This window comes from Canis aureus, chromosome 26 (genome assembly GCF_053574225.1).
Source record: "Canis aureus isolate CA01 chromosome 26, VMU_Caureus_v.1.0, whole genome shotgun sequence".
In the NCBI taxonomy this organism is placed as follows: domain Eukaryota; kingdom Metazoa; phylum Chordata; class Mammalia; order Carnivora; family Canidae; genus Canis; species Canis aureus.
This window is the reverse complement of record NC_135636.1, coordinates 30,010,571-30,028,265: the sequence shown is the minus strand read 5'-3', so window position 1 is coordinate 30,028,265 and position 17,695 is coordinate 30,010,571. Positions and strand designations below refer to the sequence as shown.

Here is a 17,695-nt window from a genome sequence, read left to right as displayed (position 1 = left end):
GCAGCAAGTAAATGAATAAATATGACTCTGTTCCAGTAAAACTTTATTTACAAAAACAGGCAGTGGGCCAGATTTAGTTTGGCCAAATCAGTTTGCTGATTTCTGAATTAATCCATGAACTGGTGGTGTGCTCTTGGTTCTGTTGAATGAGTGGGTTAGGTAAGTGTCATGAAGTGTAGGTCAGAAGGAATCTGTCTAGTCTCTGAGACCCCAGAGGCTAAGAAGAAAATGCATTCTTTGTGTATTTTATAATTCCTGTAGTATGGACTTTGGACTCAAATTCTAGCAATGCCACTTAGGAGCTTATCAGTTCACTTGTTTTAGTTGAACTTTAGTGTTTTTTTTTGTTTGTTTGTTTCTTTGTTTCTTTGTTTAAAAGGAGTAGCAGGTACAAAAGAAAAAAGATTGAAGGCAATACACTAAATGCCTCCTTGCAGGAATGCTATGAGAAACCAGTGAGGGAAAGGATCTTGTTGAAAGGGATTGTAAACTGAAGAGTGCTGTGCCTGTGTGAGGGGTACTGGGACAAAGTGTAGTGGTTCCAGACTAAAAGGGGGTAAAACCCTGTAAGAACAAACAAACAAAAAACGAAAACAACCAAAACCTTCACACTTTCTTGACTGTTCCACATGCAGGAGTATTCAGTTTGAAAACTTCATTGTGCTGGGACACCTGGGTGGCTCAGCGGTTGGGCATCTGGGTTCACAACTTGGGCTGCTAAATAGAATCACCTGGGAGACATTGAAGGCAAAGTCTGGGCCTTACCCTTAATTAAATTTTGATTTTTTATTTATTTGGGGTGGGTCTCCAGCATTTATGTTTTTAATACGTCCCCAGGGGGATCCCTGGGTGGCTCAGCGGTTTGGTGCCTGCCTTTGGCCCAGGGCGCGATCCTGGAGTCCTGGGATCGAGTCCTGCATCAGGCTCCCAGCATGGAGCCTGCTTCTTCCTCCTCCTGTGTCTCTGTCTCTCTCTCTCTCTGTCTATGTCAATCATAAATAAATAAACAAATCTTAAAAAAAAAATACCTCCCCAGATAATTCTAAGGTATGGCTAGCATTGAGAAATACTGCCTAAAGACTCCAGTATATTTCTTGGAGGAAAATAGTTCCCCAACACCGCCATTCTAAGTAGCTGTGTCATAGAGGAGGTTAAGAATGTCAAATCTGGGCACCCGGGATGGCTCAGCAGTTTAGCACCACCTTCAGCACAGGGCGTGATCCTGGAGTTCCAGGATGGAGTCCCACTGAGGACTCCCTGCATGGAGACTGCTTCTCCCTCTGCCTATGTCTCTGCCTCTGTGTGTGTGTGTATCTCTTATGAATAAATAAAATCTTAAAAAAAGGAAAAGAAAAGACTTCATTGTGCTATAAGATGGTGAAGCTGAAAGCAGTTTGCTCACTGAACTTCTAGGGAGTGTTTCCTTTCACTTCCCATTTCATAGTGCAAAGTGAGGAAAACATGTCCCTCTCTCCATTGTGCATTGTTTTTGAGTAGAGTGCTCTATGGATGTAGAGATTAGATTAGATAAAGCTAGGTTAATAATGTTATGTTAAAAAAAAAATAATAATGTTATGTTAACCTTCTTTAAAAAAGCCTTGTTGGGATCCCTGGGTGGCGCAGCGGTTTGGCGCCTGCCTTTGGCCCAGGGCGCGATCCTGGAGACCTGGGATCGAATCCCACATCGGGCTCCCTGTGCATGGAGCCTGCTTCTCCCTCTGCCTGTGTCTCTGCGCCTCTCTCTCTCTCTGTGACTATCATAAATAAATAAAAATTAAAAAAAAATTAAAAAAAAAAATTAAAAAAAAAAAAAAAGCCTTGTTGGTGATTTTCTGATGAGTTGTTCCACCATTGTTGTCCACCAATAGCATTGGTGTTGTCCACCAATAGTATTCATATGCTACTGAAATCTCCAACTATTATTGTTTAATTGTTTTTTCCCCTTTAATTGTGTCAGAGTTTACTTCTTATATTTTGAGGTTCTGTTATTAGGTGCATATATGTTCACAATTGTTATAGCTTCCTATGAATTGATCTGTTCATCATTATAAAATGTCCTTCTTTGCTTCTAGTAAAATTTTGTCTTAAAGTCTTTTAAGACTTTTTGCCTGATAGGATAGCCACTCCAGCTCTCTATAGTTACCGTTTGCATGACATATCTTTCCCCATTCTTTTCCTTTCAACCTATGTTATGAGTCTTCTAAAGAATGTTTCTTAGATATCACTTAGATATCATGTAGTTGCATCTTTTCATTTTTTTTTTAATTTTTATTTATTTATGATAGTTAGAGAGAGAGAGGGAGGCAGAGACACAGGCAGAGGGAGAAGCAGGCTCCATGCACCAGGAGCCCGATGTGGGATTCGATCCCGGGTCTCCGGGATCACGCCCTGGGCCAAAGGCAGGCGCCAAACCGCTGCGCCACCCAGGGATCCCGCATCTTTTCATTTTTTATTAAGATTCATTTATATGAGAGATGGAGAGAAAGTGTGAGGGGTAAGAGGCAGAGGGAGAGGGGAGAGAGAGAGAATCTCAAGCAGACTCAGTGCTGAGCATGGAGCCTGACATGGGGCTTGATCCTGTGTTCCTGAGATCATGACCTGAGCCAAAATCAAGAGTCAGGCCCTTAGCTGGCTGAGCCACCCAGGTGCCCCAGCAGATGTTTCTTTAAAAAAAAAATAATAATAATCCAAGGTCCCTGGGTGGCTCAGTCAGTTAAATGTCTACCTTCAACTCAGATCATGATCCTGGGGTCCTGGGATTGAGCCCTGTGATGGGCGCCCTGCTCAGCAGGAAGTCTGCTTCTCTCCCTTTCCCTCTGCCCCTCCCCCCTAACTCGTGCTCTCTCTCAAATAAATAAAATCTTTTTAAAAACCCAGTTGACAATCTCTGCCTTTTTTTTTTAAAGATCTTATTTATTTATTTATTTATTTATTTATTTATTTATTTGAGATAGTGTGTGTGCAGGCACACCCAAGGGGAGGGTAGAAGGAGGGAATCTCAAGCAGACTCCATACTGAGCACAGAGCCCCTCGTGGGGCTCCACACAGGGCTGGATCTCAAAACCCTGAGATCATGATCTGAGCCAAAACCAAGAGTCAAACACTTAACTGACTGAGTCACCAGGCGCCCCAATAATCTCTTCTCTACCTTTTGATTGAAGTGTTTAATAAAGTTGATGTGAAATGCTGGGGTCTGGGAGCAGACCCCAGTCAAGAGAGAATTCTTGAGCTGTCTTTGGTACAAAAAGGGTAGTATTATTATTATTGTTGTTATTATTTTTAAGGTTTTATTTATTTATTCACGAGAGACACAGAGAGAGAGGCAAGACATAGGCAGAGGGAAAAGAAGCTCCACGCAGGGAGCCCAATGTGGGACTCGATCCTGGGACTCCAGGATCACGCCCTGAGCTGAAGGCAGACACCCAACCGCTGAGCCACTCAGGCATCCCAAGGTTTTATTAAAGCACAGGTATAGGACCCGTGGACAGAAAGAGCTGCACTGGGGTCATGAGGAGTGGCCCATTATATACTTTCAAATTGGAAGGGGGTTAGGGATAGTGTAAGTCTCTAAAAAATTTAGAAGCAAAGTTTCCAGCATCTTGAGGGGCTACCTATTGTTAGGAAAGGGTCATTTATTACCATCTAACAAAGCCTTAGTCATCAGGCCCTTCAGGTGTACTACCAGTGGGCCATATGCTTGGGGGATGGTGATTGCTAACATATATCTTGGGAGGTAGAGATAAAGGAAGTTTCCAAAGCGATTTTTATATGTTAAAGAAGACTTACAGGATCCTGGAGGTCAAGTTAATATTAAGGTAAGGTTGCTTTTTGCCTTTAGCAAAGTATTAACATTTAGGCAGTTGAGTTCCTGGAGGAAAGTCATCCTGCCTGTGTTAAGTACTTGTTAATGGGCTGCAAAGGAAATTTACTTTTTCCCTATATTTCTACATTCTTTAGCCTTTGTTTTCACATCAAAGTCACATTTATTATTTTATTGATGTGGTTGGATTTACATCTGCCATTTTGCTGTTTGTTTTCTATGTAGCTCATATATTTTTTGTTCCTCCTTTACCACCTTCTTTTGTATTACATAGCTATTTATTAGCATACTACTTTAATTCCTTTGTTGATTTTCACTTAGTAGTTGCCCTAGAGATTGCAGTATGCATACTGATTTTTCACAATCTACTTCAGATGAACACTACTCCATGACAGTGCCATTCTTTCCTTCCTCCTCTGTGCAATAATTGTCACATACATATAAAATAAACCCAACAATTCAATATTTTAGTTATTTCTCCTCCCCCTTAGGATCCACTGATAGATCTAGAATTTCTGTATTAAAAGACCTACACATTTTTATGGCTGAGTCTATATTAACAAACTGAACATCCATCCTTTATATAAGAACAACAATCACCACCACGTATTTCTGATAGTGCTTTGTAGGCTCCAAAGTTGTTTTGTATCTGTTATGTCATTTGATATTTACAGCAGTCTTTTGAGTCCAGGAGTGTGTCCCCTTTTGCCAGGAAAACAGGCTTGGTGACTTCCCGGACGTGACAAAATGAGACTCTGGCAGAGCTGAACTGAGAAAGCAGATTTAACTGCACTGTTTTCTCTCTGGCTCTGTGGCTGCCTCTCCTTCCTCCCCAGGCCTGCAGAGACTGAGTTCCTCTCTCCCCACCCCCAGGACCTGCCAGAGCAGCCTTACCTGCAGCCCCCACTCAGCATCCTGGTAATTGAGCGCCGGGCCTTTGGCCGTACAGTGTTTGTCGGGTCCCACATTGTCTCCCACATGCTGCGATTCATACTCCGGGGTCATGAGGATCCCCCCGAGAAAGAAGGGGAAGAGGAGGAAACAGGGAACCTAGTGCTTAAGGGACCACAAGGTAAGGGGCCTTCCCTTTAGGGACCACCCGACAGAAGCCCCTCTGGTTCCTGGTGGAGATGGCTACAGGGGACCCTTCTGTGGGGCATGGAATCTGACTCATACTCACCTGATCTCCTCCTGGTGTCATTTCCCCTCTTCCAGGACAGAAGACCCCGGATCCCTTCTTGGCTGAAGTGGGGATGCCCAGACGGCTCCTGAAGGTGATGGGATATCAAAGATGGATGGAGAAGGGCAGGCGAGGCTTAGGGTGGTGCTGGGTTAGGGGCACTGAGTTCTCTCTCCCTCAGGCTCCTCTGAAGAAGCTCCCCCTGGGAAGCCTCCTAAACCAAGGCCCTGAACTGGAGGAGGATATCCCAGATCCTGAAGAGCTTGACTGGTGGTCCAAGTACTATGCATCGCTGCAGGAGCTCCAGGGGCAGGTGGGGGCAGAGGCGGGTTCCAGGCTGCAGCTGGAACTAGAGGAGGATAAATGGGAAGAAAAAGGATCTCATGAAATGTGGAGCCCTAAAGTTTTTCAGAGCTCTTCATTAGACATTTTTTCTCATCTTCATAACAGTTTTGGAAGCTGAAAATTACTAACTCTACTATCTACAGCTGTGCTGTCAGAAATATGTGAGCCACCCACTTTTGAGGTAGCCCAAAGTCAAAGGAGAGAGGTGAAATTGATCTTAGTAATACATTTTGTTTAATCTAATATATCTAAAATATCATACCAACAAGGAACCATTATAAAAAATAATAATGAGATATTTGACATTCTTATTTTATACTGAGTCTTTATTTTATTTTTTTTAAGATTTTATTTATTTATTCATGAGAGACAGAGAGAGAGAGAGGCAGAGACACAGGCAGAGGGAGAGGCAGGCTCCCTGCAGGGAGCCTGATGTGGGACTCGATCATAGGTCTCCAGGATCACACCCTGGGCTGAAGGCAGCGATAAACCACTGAGCCACTGGGGCTGCCCTATACTGAGTCTTTAAAATCTGGTGTGTAGGGATCCCTGGGTGGCGCAGCGGTTTGGCGTCTGCCTTTGGCCCAGGGCGCGATCCTGGAGACCCAGGATTGAATCCCACGTCTGGCTCCCGGTGCATGGAGCCTGCTTCTCCCTCTGCCTGTGTCTCTGCCTCTCTCTCTCTCTCTGTGTGACTATCATGAATAAACAAAAATTAAAATCTGGTGTGTATTTTACACTTACAGCACATCTCAATTCAAGTGCTCACTAGACACATGTAGCTGGGGGTTACTGTCTTGGGCAGCAGAGGACTAGACAAACTGAAACTTTGAAAATGCAAGTGGTTCACACAGTTGGACCTTGAACTAAGGTTTCTCAACTCCCTATCCTGGAAAAGGGGCAGATTAAAGAGGTGAAGGGAGTGGATGAATCTCTCACTTGCCCTTTGATTTCAGACCAACTTGGAGGAGGATGAAATGGATGATTCTGGAGAGTCAGGTAGGAGATTTCGCTTTCTTGCTCCTGCTCTTTCTCCCTCCTTCCTCTGACACCAGTATTTCTAAGTGTGGCATTTCTGCTATTCCCAGATGGAGTCAACCTCATTTCTGGGGATGGGGAGGCCCAAGACCAGGGTCAGGGTGAGGCTGAAGTCAAAGGAGTCAAAGGCTCCGTGTCCCAGAAGAAAGCACTCGCCACTTTGAAGGTGAGTGGGTGGTTGTGAGAGGCCACTGTGCTAGGATTTGAACATTAGCCTGTCACCGAGGCCCTTGCCTTTCAGATCTACAACGGTACCCTGGAGGAAGAGTTTAACTACTTTGAAGACTGGTTGAATGTGTTTCCCCTGTACCGAGGGCAAGGCGGCCAGGATGGAGATGGAGAGAAAGAAGGGTCTGGGCACCTTGTAGGCAAGTTCAAGGTATGTTTGGAGAAAGAAGGGTGGCCAAGGAGTACAGGTAGGGATGCAGAAGGAAGACTGTCTTTCCAGGGACTTTTTTTTTTTTGTCTTCCCACCAATCCAGGGCTCCTTCCTTATTTACCCTGAATCAGAGGCAGTGTCATTCTCTGAGCCCAAGATCTCCCGGGGTGTCCCACAGAACCGGCCCATCAAGCTCCTGGTCAGAGTATATGTGGTAAAAGTAAGTACCCATCACCCCAGCATGCCCCCAGCTCCAGCAAAGGTAATGTAAATAAAAGATACTAACTGAAGGATTTGGAAGGGACCTCCGGGAACAGAGTTCACCTTCTTCATTTTTCAGTTGGGGAATCTTAGGCACAAGTTAAGAGACTCCCCAGGGTTGCAGAGCTTGTTTGTGGCACCACCTGGATGTAGAACTTATGTCTTCTGGCTCCTTTGCATGGTTCCACACCATTAGTTTGTAGAATGGGGAGCATAACTCCAAGGAGAGCGCAGCTCTGAATCTCAAGGTTCACAATGGCTTGTTATCAGATACCTTCATACAGATCCTTGTCTTGCAGTAGTTTTCAGACAGCACTCAGCAGGGCCCTGAAGTTTCCTGAAAGGCATCTCAGGGAATGAGAGGAGTGAGTGGGTAGCTCTGCCCCCTTCGATCCCAGCACCAGAATAGATCCCGTGCTTTTATCTGGTTTAAATATAAGGATTCTAAGACAGAATTTAAAGAAATGTTCCATGGCACATCCTAGTGCATAATTCGATAGTAGGAGTCATCTTGATCTTCTGCTTCTAGCAGTGTCGCAGACTAGATGGTCTGAAATAACCTCCTGAGGTAATATATTAGAACTGCTTAATAAACAATCTTTTTTTTTTTAATTTTTATTTACTTATGATAGGCACACAGTGAGAGAGAGAGAGGCAGAGACACAGGCAGAGGGAGAAGCAGGCTCCATGCACCAGGAGCCCGACGTGGGATTCGATCCTGGGTCTCCAGGATCGCGCCCTGGGCCAAAGGCAGGCGCTAAACCGCTGCGCCACCCAGGGATCCCTTGATAAACAATCTTAAATGGATGCTAAACTTATGAGAATGGGAATTCCCAATGGGCATAGGATGAAGAGGCAGCAGGAATCCCAGTCTCTGAAGTGCAGGTTGTCTTGAGAGGTTTGTCCATACCTATCAATACATACCTCCATGTAAGAAAGAAGAAAATACAAGAAAATACATGTTTGCTCCTTTGTGTACAAGAAATACAGGAAAGAGGAACTGAACTAAGGATACTGGTTACCTAAAGAGCGTGAATGGCAAAAGGTTGGAAACAAAGGGAGAACAGGATTGGACTGGCATTCCCATAGTATAGTGTCTACCAGAAGCCAAGCCTGGACACTGAGCCCTGGGATCTAATAACCTATCTAAGATGGGAGCCACAACCAAGACCCCTGCATGAAGCAGCACCCAGGAAGGGCTTTGCTTTTAGTGACAGGTGGGCTGGAGAAGTTGACACACTAGGAGAAGAGCCTGTTAGGTAAACGATCTGTTTCAGCTTCTGCTCCAACTGGGGGAAATAGAAAACAATGTCTTCCCCAAGAATTTATAATTAGAGTTTTGCTCTCACATTGGTTTAAGACTTAAATTTATATTATCTGCGCAGTCCAGAAAACTCAAAGATGAGGAACTGGCTCAAAATGGTCCCAAGATTTCCCCAGCTTCATAGATTTAGATGACCAGGTTTGGGCTCACAACCCCAAATTAAAAAAATAATAATAAGAAGAAAACTATCAGGAAACATTGTCAGAAAAATAAAAAAAAGGAAACATTGTCAGAAAAACAACACAAAGGAGAATGAAACTTGTAAGGGCTTGCTTGGGATGTTAGAATTTTCAAGTATTAGCAATGGAAACCAACTACCTAACATATTTTACAAGCAGAAAACAAAAGGCTTTCAAAAGTGACTGGGAAGTTTTGAAATAGTAAAATTGAATTCTGAAGATGGAAGGCCATTAAACATAAAATTTGATTAAATGTCCATATGGGGCAGCCCCGGTGGCGCAGCGGTTTGGCGCCGCCTGCAGCCTGGGGTATGATCCTGGAGACCTGGGATGGAGTCCCACGTCGGGCTCCCTGCATGGAGCCTGCTTCTCCCTCTGCCTGTGTCTCTGCCTCTCTCTCTCTGTGTCTATGAATAAATAAATAAAATCTTTAAAAAAAATAAATGTCCATATGTAGCAGAACAGTTGAATAAACTGTGGCATGTCCACACAAGAGAGTACTATGCAGCTGGAACAAAGAATGAGGAAGACTACAAATGGAGTGATTTCCAGGACAGTATAAAGCGGAGAAAGCAAAGTACAAGAGTCCCTATAGTGTGCTACTCTCCATGTAAGAAAGAAGAAAATACATGTTTGCTCCTTTGTGTACCAGAAATACAGGAAAGAGGAACTGAACTAAGGATACTGGTTACCTAAAGAGTGTGAATGGCAAAGGGGTGGAAACAAAGGGAGAATGGGATCGGGCTAGCATTCTCATAGTGTAGTATCTACCAGAAGCCAAGCACGAGGCTAAGAGCTGCTACCCTGGAATTAACAAGCCAATTCTAAAATATCTATGGAATGGGATGCCTGGCTAGCTCATCCAGTAGAGCATATGACTCGATCTCGGGATCATGAGTTGGAGCCCCACTTTGAGCAGAGAGATTACTAAAAAATATTGTTAATAAAATAACTATAAAAGGACAAATGCCCAAAATTGCCAACACAATTTTGAAGAACAATGTAGGAAGACAATTATTATAAAGCTCTAGTAATTAAGACAGTGTGGTTTTGGCATAGGGATTGATAAATAGGCTAATGGGTCAGGGTAGAGATTTAACAAAACATACCCAGACATGGATGGAAGCTTATACCAGAGTTGGCAGTGCTGATCAGTGGGAGGAAAATGGGACTACTCTATGACTGCTCCCATGAAAGCTGATTATCCATGTGGAAAAAAAGAAAACTAGACTCCTAATATACAGCATCCACAAAAAAATCCAGTTAAATATTTGATTATGGAAAGCAAAACTGTAAGGAAATGTCAAAATATTTTTGTGATCTTGGGTGGCAGGAGATTTTCTTAATACATAAATGAATACGAAATGTAAATTAGGAAGCACATGATATATGTGACTACATTCGGATTCACTTCTGAGCATCCATAAACACTTTCAAATAAGTGATGGGACCAGCTACAGGCTGGGGGCAAGGTGTCTACTTGATGCATAATCAATAAAGGGTTAGTGTCTACAATACATAAATAACTTCCACAAACCCATAAGATGCAGAAAAACAATTTGGGAAAGAACATGAAAAGGCAATTGATTGAAGAAGAAACCCCAAGGCCAATATGCATTAAAAAAAAAAAAAAAATCCTAGGGCAGCCCCGGTGGCGCAGCAGTTTAGTGCCGCCTGCAGCCTGGGGTGTGATCCTGGAGACTCGTCGGGCTTCCTGCATGGAGCCTGCTTCTCTCTCTGCCTGTGTCTCTGCCAGGGCCACACAGGGAAGTCTGAAGGAGAACGCAAGGGCCAAAGCCTCTATTGTGGTTTCTGCAGAAAAAGTAAGACAAGACAGGGTAAGCAGGCTTAGGATTGGTTTGTGTGAATAATTCCAGCATGCTTTTTGGTACAGGGACTGTCTCTCTGTCTCTAGTCTGGCACCTGGCTCTGAGATGATTAGGGCAGAGGAATGTTCCTAGAATGAAGGGCCAAATGAGGAGATGGTTCAGAGCATGGGCTCTGGATTGGTTGGTTTCCTTATGAAAGGTGTCCTGGGCAGTGAGTTGTCATACACAAGGTGAATAAACACATGCAATGATGCTCAATATGCCTAGTCATCAGGGAAATGCAAATTAAAACCACATTGAGCTACAACTTTGCACACACTAGAATGACTAAAATTAAAAAGATTGACAGTACCAAGTGTTGACAAAGATGTGGAGCAACTGGAATGCTCATACACTGCAGATAGGAGTGTGAAAAACACTAAAAATATATTACTGTATATAAATAATACTTCAAACATTTATGTATGTTATACATTTACTAAATTGTGTAGTTATCAAAACAGAAAAGTTTAATACATAAAGTTAAAAAACATGCAAAATGGTGCTATGCATTGCTTAGGGATATGTGTACATGTAGTAAAAGTATATTTACTTTTTCTGTGTGTGTGAATCCTAAACCTCAAGTAAAGAGTTCTGGCTACTTCAGGGATGAAAAAAGAATTAAATCAGGTAAGGGGATTCCATTTGTTGGTAGTGTTTTATTTCTTAAGCTGGGCACATGCTCATTGTATTACTTTTTTATATTAAAATATCTTTATCATTGTAAAAAGTAAAAAATACAGAAAGTTATGATTTGAATATTAAAGTCCTATACATCTTTCTTTAAAAAAAGAAAGATCTTATGGGGCACCAGGATGGGTCAGTCAGTTAAGCATCTGACTTAAGCTCAGGTCATGATCTCAGGGTCCTGGGATCGAGCCCCAAATCAGGCTCCCTGCTCAGTGGGGAGCCTGCTTATCCCTCTGCCTGCTGCTCTGCCTGCTTGTGCTCTCTCTCTCTAAAATAATTTAAATTTTTAAAAAATTATTTATTTGACAGAGAGAGGGAGAGAGAGAACACAAGTGTAGGGAGGAATGGAGGGAGAGGGAGAAGCAGACTCTTCGTTGAGCAGGGAGCTTGACTCAGGACTCGATTCCAGGACCCGGGGATCATGACCTGAGCCGAAGGCAGATGCCTGACTGAGCCACCCAGATGCCTCCCTATGCATCTTTTTACATATTATCTGTTTCATTATATTTTTCATTATAGCATTTGTATGTCTTAAACATTTCATAATATACTTAAAAGAAAATAAAAGTCATCTTGTCCAACCCCTCAGTTAATTCCTCATGGTGGGAGATCTCTGTGGTAACTCACTGCTTTCACTTAATCCGTGATTTGGTCCCGCGAGGGTAACCCTGGGTTAGGACAGTGACACTTCTCTCAGCCCCACCCCATACTGTCCCCCTAGGCTACCAACCTGGCTCCTGCGGACCCCAACGGCAAGGCAGACCCTTACGTGGTGGTGAGTGCTGGCCGGGAGCGGCAGGACACCAAGGAGCGCTACATCCCCAAGCAACTGAACCCCATCTTTGGAGAGTGAGGCTGGGCCCTGGGCTTGGGAATGGGAGCACCTTTACCATCTGACCCTGTGGCCCCAGGGCTCCCACTCAGGCATCTGGTGTGGTGATGGTGAGGGAGTGGACAGAGGCTGCTCCAGGCTGCCCTGGAGCCCCTGTCCCCACAAGACCATCTCCTAGGGCATGGAGATGACCTCAGCCATTCTCTCTCCCGGCCAGGGTCCTGGAGCTCAGCATCTCTCTCCCTGCTGAGCCAGAGCTGACCGTGGCTGTGTTTGATCATGACCTTGTGGGTTCTGACGACCTCATCGGAGAGACCCACATTGACCTGGAAAACCGATTCTATAGCCACCACAGGGCGAACTGTGGGCTGGCCTCCCAGTATGACGTGTGAGTCCTACAGGCCCTCAGGAGCCATTCTGAGTCTGACCAAAGACATTCAAGTTTACCTTCCCATTGGTATGTGCAGATCCTTTGGTTTCATAGAAGGGGACCTCCCCATGACCAAGACCTTATAGCATAGTAGTCAAGACCTGGGCTTGGGATTTGGCATCTTATAAGTCACTTGATCTCTCTAAGCCTCAGTTTCCTCAGCTGCAAAATGGAGGTAATATCACTGCCTCCCCCATTGGAACATGTGGCACACATCTTTGATTTTCATGGTTACCATAAGCGAGGATTAATCTGCCTTGCATCGGAGTTAAACCTGGATCACGTGTCCTCAAGGGTCCCCATCCCTGCCCCACCTGAGGCATTTTTCCCTTTCTGTGCACAGGGATGGGTACAATGCCTGGCGTGATGCATTCCGGCCTTCACAGATTCTGGCAGGGCTGTGCCAACGCTGTGGCCTCCCCGGCCCTGAATACAGAGCCGGGGCTGTCAAGGTGGGCAGCAAAGTCTTTCTGACACCGCCTGAGACTCTACCCCCAGGTACCAGCCCCCCTCTGCAGGACAACCCACAGGGAGCAAACTGGCTAAGCAAGGTACAGGGGGCTCCTGGTGCCCGCTCTAGTGTGTCCCCAAAAGAGCCTGCCTCCTTCCACCAGCAGAGGAGGTGAGTTTGGCTAAGGATGAGGTCCTTGGATGGTGGGGAGAAAATGGTCTTTGTTGGTGAGCACGATCCTCAAAGAGTTGAAGTAGATCCCTCAGAGGCTAATCAAGCTTCTAGGACATAGGGTGGCCCATGAGGGTGGGTCCCATATGACAAAATGTGGCTGTAGAACTGAGCTCCTGCCTCACAAATGGCTGGTGGTATGTCTCTAAACAGAGTCTGTGCAAAGCCATGGCCCCTTCAATCCCACTGTCCCTCGACTGCTGGCTTTTCACTGGCAAAGGTTGTCAGAGAAACATCTCCCCACGTTCTGTGCCTTGTGGACTTGCCCTTCCAGCCCATGGGCTTTGTCCAAAACAGTAGCTGCCTCGGCTTTGCACTTCTGTTGTGGGGTGAGGGAGGAAGGCAGGAGAGTTGGGAAATGTGCAGAACCCAAGCTCGTACCCCTCTTGTTTCAGGTAGGGGGGCCCCCAAGGTGACAAGTGACGTCCCCGAGGAGGCACAGGCATTGCTGGTGCTGCGGCACTGGCAAGAGATGCCAGAGCTTGGGATCCAGCTGGTGCCTGAGCACGTGGAAACTCGGCCCCTCTACCATCCCCGCAGCCCAGGGCTGCTGCAGGTGAGGGAGGGCTCAGCACCCAACCCCAGAACCCCAGGACTCCCACCTGCTCCTGGACCCTGGGCCCTCAGGGTGCCCCTCCCCCAAGACCTCTACCTACCTGGTTACTACCCTGCCACTTCTGATTCTGGATTCCATACCTCCACCTGTGATTTTGTTCCTGCTGGATCCCCACCCCTGGGCCACCAAGGCTCAGACCTGGAGACCCAATCTGACCTCAACCCCAGGTCCCTAGGATCTGGACCTTGGGAACACCAGATCTTACTTTTTTTTTTTTTTTTTAATTTTTTTTATTTATTTATGATAATCACAGAGAGAGAGAGGTGAGAGAGAGAGAGAGGCAGAGACATAGGCAGAGGGAGAAGCAGGCTCCATGCACCGGGAGCCCGACGTGGGATTCGATCCCGGGTGTCCAGGATCGCGCCCTGGGCCAAAGGCAGGCGCTAAACCACTGCGCCACCCAGGGATCCCTGGAGATCTTACTTTTGATCTCAACCTCCCACTCAGGGCCTTATCCTTAACCTAACCTCAGCACTGGAACCCCCGCTTCAGACTCTACCTTCACCCTCATCCCCCAGGACCTGCCTGACTATGCTATTCTGGCCCCAGCTCTGCCCCCTAGTCCCCCCGCCACCGCCAAGTCACCGCCTCTGGCCACAGGGCTATCACAGGTGTGTCCCAGTAGGACCCTTCAGCCTGGTCCTATATTCCCAGGGATCCCTCCACATGTGGATTGACATCTTCCCCCGCGATGTGCCTACCCCACCCCCAGTTGACATCAAGCCTCGGCAGCCAATCAGGTGAGTTCTGACCCTCCTCCCCAGATGGGGGGCGGGCGGGGGTGGGGGTGGCTCCAGTGAAGCAGGCAGAGGCTGCTGCCTCAGGCTTTTCAGTTAGGTGAGCCATTAAATTCGCTTTCTTCTCATAAACCCTTGTGAGTAGAGTGTCTGGCACTTACAACCAAAAGAGTTTAAATACCAGCAAATGCCCTTCGGACTTGAGCTAGTCTGAGTGGAGTTCCGTGGAGGGTTATGCACCTCAGATGTCAGCAGTCTGTCACTTTCTATCTCTGGGCTCTGCTTTCCTTGGTGTTACTCTCAGGGACGTTTGCAGTCTGGGGACCAGGGGGCTGCTAACAGTGGCAGGCTTCCACCTTACCAACTCGACTACTTGAGCAGAAAAATAAACACTTCTTCACCAGTAAGAGCAAAAGTCTCGGGACCCTCATTGGATCAGCTTGCATCAAACGCTGAGCCTTAACCAATCCTTGTGGCCAGGGCGCTGTAATACGCTGATGGGTAGTCCTGGGTGATGTCCTAGGTGATATACCCGCCTCTACCTGGCTCCAGAGGAATCTCCCAGATTGACAGCGTGGGGGTGAGGGTGGAGGGCTCAGCAACAGAGAATCGTGGTGCTGTCAACAAATGGAGGGAAATGGATGCTGGGCAAGAGAAAACAACAGCTAGCCAGGAAAACCTGTGACAGCCAAGGACAGGGCTACTGGGGTAGGATCAGGAAAGCTGGAGCCCGTCCTGCCCCTCAGGGACTGCACACTCTTATTTCCACTTTGTCTCTCTCCCTCTCCCATTTGTTGCTGCAGACTGGCTTCCTCTGTTCTGTACCCTACAACTTCAGTCTGCATGGCATCCTGGCTTGTGGTGGCTCCAACCAACTTTGTATCTGATGTTACCCAACCTTTCAGGATCCTGATTCCAAATTTATGGGAGAAACTTGTTGGCCCACTTTTGGTCAGTAGACCATTCCTGGTGCCTTCTGCTTGGTGGGGGTGATCAGTGATGCCAGAGCTGTCCCTTTACATACCCAGCCGCCCTGATCACCCAGCTGGGCACATAGAGGCACTTGGTGAATTTCAAGGCCGTGGCCTAGGTCCTTCCTGCAGCCCCTCTCAGGACCCTCTCAAGAGTCTGAAAACTCTCTTCCAATACATTCCCCAGCTATGAGCTCAGAGTCATCATCTGGAACACAGAGGATGTCGTTTTGGATGATGTGAACCCACTCACTGGAGAGATGTCCAGCGACATCTATGTGAGGAGGTGAGCCTGTTGGCCGGGCCAGCAAACGGCTGTGTCTTAAGGTGCAATTGCAGTCAGGGGCTCGGGCTTTGGGCCAAGCCAGAGCCTTGTCCTCTAGGCCCACGCTGGTGCCAGGTGGGAAAGGGCCCAGCCCAGTGGTCGGGGGGCTAGATGGGTGAGAGCTGGGTTCTGGGTTTGGCTCCCGTGCCGAGGCCCACCCCTCCGCCTGCACCTCTCCCCTGGCTGCAGCTGGGTGAAGGGGCTGGAGCATGATAAGCAGGAGACAGACGTTCACTTCAACTCTCTGACTGGGGAGGGAAATTTCAACTGGCGCTTTGTGTTCCGCTTCGACTACCTGCCCACGGAGCGGGAGGTGAGCGTTCAGCGCCGGCCTGGACCCTTCGCCCTGGAGGAGGCGGAGTTCCGGCAGCCAGCTGTGCTGGTCCTGCAGGTCTGGGACTATGACCGCATCTCTGCCAACGACTTCCTTGGTACTGCCTCACCTCCCTCCTACCCCGCCCGGCCCGTTTCTGCCCTCATTGCCCCTCTCCCCCTGGCCTTTGGTTTCCTGCTCTGGCCCAGCCCTGAATCCTGGGTTTCAGACCCTGCATCACTAATCTTTGCTCTCTGGCCTCATTCCTGAACTTATCCCTGAGTACAATGACGCCCATTCCCATGCAGAGTCCCCAACTCAAGCTTCTGATGTGATCCAAGCTCAGGTCACTTTGGATGATGATACACGGTCCCATCCTTGGCCCTGCTCCGCCAGGGTGTGATAACCTGCCCACGTGCGGGCTGTGCCGTGTGTGGCCCGCAGCTATGGCCTGACCGCCATAGGCTGGCTTCTCATGCCCCAGCACAGTCCTGATGTGCTGCCATCCCGCGAACCCCCCACCCTCCCAGGGCCCAGACACACACTGATCTCTTGCCTAACCGGGAGAGCTCTGGACTTGCAGGATCCCTGGAGCTGCAGCTGCCAGACATGGTGCGGGGGGCCCGGGGCCCTGAGCTCTGCTCTGTGCGGCTGGCCCGTGATGGGGCCAGGCCCAGGTGCAACCTCTTTCACTGCCGCCGCCTGCGGGGCTGGTGGCCTGTAGTGAAGCTGCGGGAGCCCGAGCAGCACGAGGAGCGGGAGCAACGGGAGGCTCAGGCTGGCAAGAGGAGGCAGAGGAAGAGGAGGGGCCGGCCAGAAGACTTGGCGTTCACAGACCCTGGAGGCAACGTCCACATCCTCACGGTGGGGGCAGGGCAGGTGCAGGGCAAGCGGTGCTGGGGGCTGGGCCTGACCCCACCTGAGAGCTGGGCCTCTGTTCCCCCTTTCTCTAGGGGAAGGTGGAGGCAGAGTTTGAGCTGCTGACCGTGGAGGAAGCTGAGAAGCGGCCAGTGGGGAAGGGGCGGAAGGAGCCCGAGCCCTTGGAGAAGCCCAAGTGAGGGGGCAGCGCGGAGGCCGGTAGAGCCTGAGAGGGAGGTGGGGCAGATGGGGGGCTTCCTCGTCATTCTGACACCACCTCTTCCCCCACAGCCGCCCTAAAACCTCCTTCAACTGGTTTGTGAACCCCCTGAAGACCTTCATCTTCTTCATCTGGCGCCGGTACTGGCGCATCCTGGTGCTGCTGCTGCTCCTGGCCCTGGTCGCGGTCTTCCTCCTCCTCGTCCTCTACACCATGCCTGGCCAGATCAGCCAGGTCATCTTCCGCCCTCTCCACCAGCCCTGACCCTAACTGATCCTGGACGCTCTTCCTGTGACTGCAGCCCCTCAAATCCCGCTTCCGGGGGCAGGGGGTCCTTCTCGCCAATACGAGCAGAGTTAAGTGCTTTCTTTGAATAAATTTGACCGTGCCTCCCCTCTGATGCCTGAACTCGGCTCTACGTGGTAATACAGGGGGCAGAAAACAGAGCTGTCCCTGGATGACCCGGGCTGAGGAGTCATCTAGAGATGGGAGGCTGCCACTCAGAAGAATGGGACCTGGCAGGGAGTTTAGGGCCGCGGAGTCCTGGCCACCAAGCTGTCATGCCCTCTGAGCAGCCCACCTGTTGCTCCCACTCCTGACAACGGCTGGGTCCCTTTCACTTAACTT

At 48.1% G+C, this 17,695-nt stretch overlaps 1 protein-coding gene and 1 long non-coding RNA gene across 3 annotated transcripts in view; one reads left to right on the top strand and one right to left on the bottom strand.

The window, feature by feature from the left end:
* Window positions 1–17,468, top strand: part of LOC144298260 (fer-1-like protein 4) — a 34,624-nt gene extending 17,156 nt beyond the window's left edge. For both annotated transcript variants that reach the window (XM_077872911.1, XM_077872910.1), the window contains 17 exons: window positions 4,694–4,892; window positions 5,036–5,094; window positions 5,182–5,313; window positions 6,302–6,344; window positions 6,434–6,549; window positions 6,625–6,762; window positions 6,866–6,982; window positions 11,806–11,933; window positions 12,134–12,304; window positions 12,690–12,844; window positions 13,424–13,584; window positions 14,299–14,384; window positions 15,540–15,638; window positions 15,867–16,108; window positions 16,574–16,854; window positions 16,944–17,044; window positions 17,140–17,468. In XM_077872911.1, coding sequence (XP_077729037.1) covers window positions 4,694–4,892; window positions 5,036–5,094; window positions 5,182–5,313; window positions 6,302–6,344; window positions 6,434–6,549; window positions 6,625–6,762; window positions 6,866–6,982; window positions 11,806–11,933; window positions 12,134–12,304; window positions 12,690–12,844; window positions 13,424–13,584; window positions 14,299–14,384; window positions 15,540–15,638; window positions 15,867–16,108; window positions 16,574–16,854; window positions 16,944–17,044; window positions 17,140–17,332 — 2,421 coding nt within the window. In that variant the 3' untranslated portion in view covers window positions 17,333–17,468. The remainder of the gene's footprint in view (window positions 1–4,693; window positions 4,893–5,035; window positions 5,095–5,181; window positions 5,314–6,301; window positions 6,345–6,433; window positions 6,550–6,624; window positions 6,763–6,865; window positions 6,983–11,805; window positions 11,934–12,133; window positions 12,305–12,689; window positions 12,845–13,423; window positions 13,585–14,298; window positions 14,385–15,539; window positions 15,639–15,866; window positions 16,109–16,573; window positions 16,855–16,943; window positions 17,045–17,139) is intronic.
* On the bottom strand, window positions 2,441–7,618 carry LOC144298265 (uncharacterized). The gene is made up of 4 exons (XR_013365190.1): window positions 7,049–7,618; window positions 5,001–5,349; window positions 4,715–4,801; window positions 2,441–4,589 (listed from the first exon to the last, which is right to left on the bottom strand). It is a non-coding gene; the product is annotated as an uncharacterized LOC144298265 (long non-coding RNA).
* Window positions 17,469–17,695: the final 227 nt, after the last annotated feature.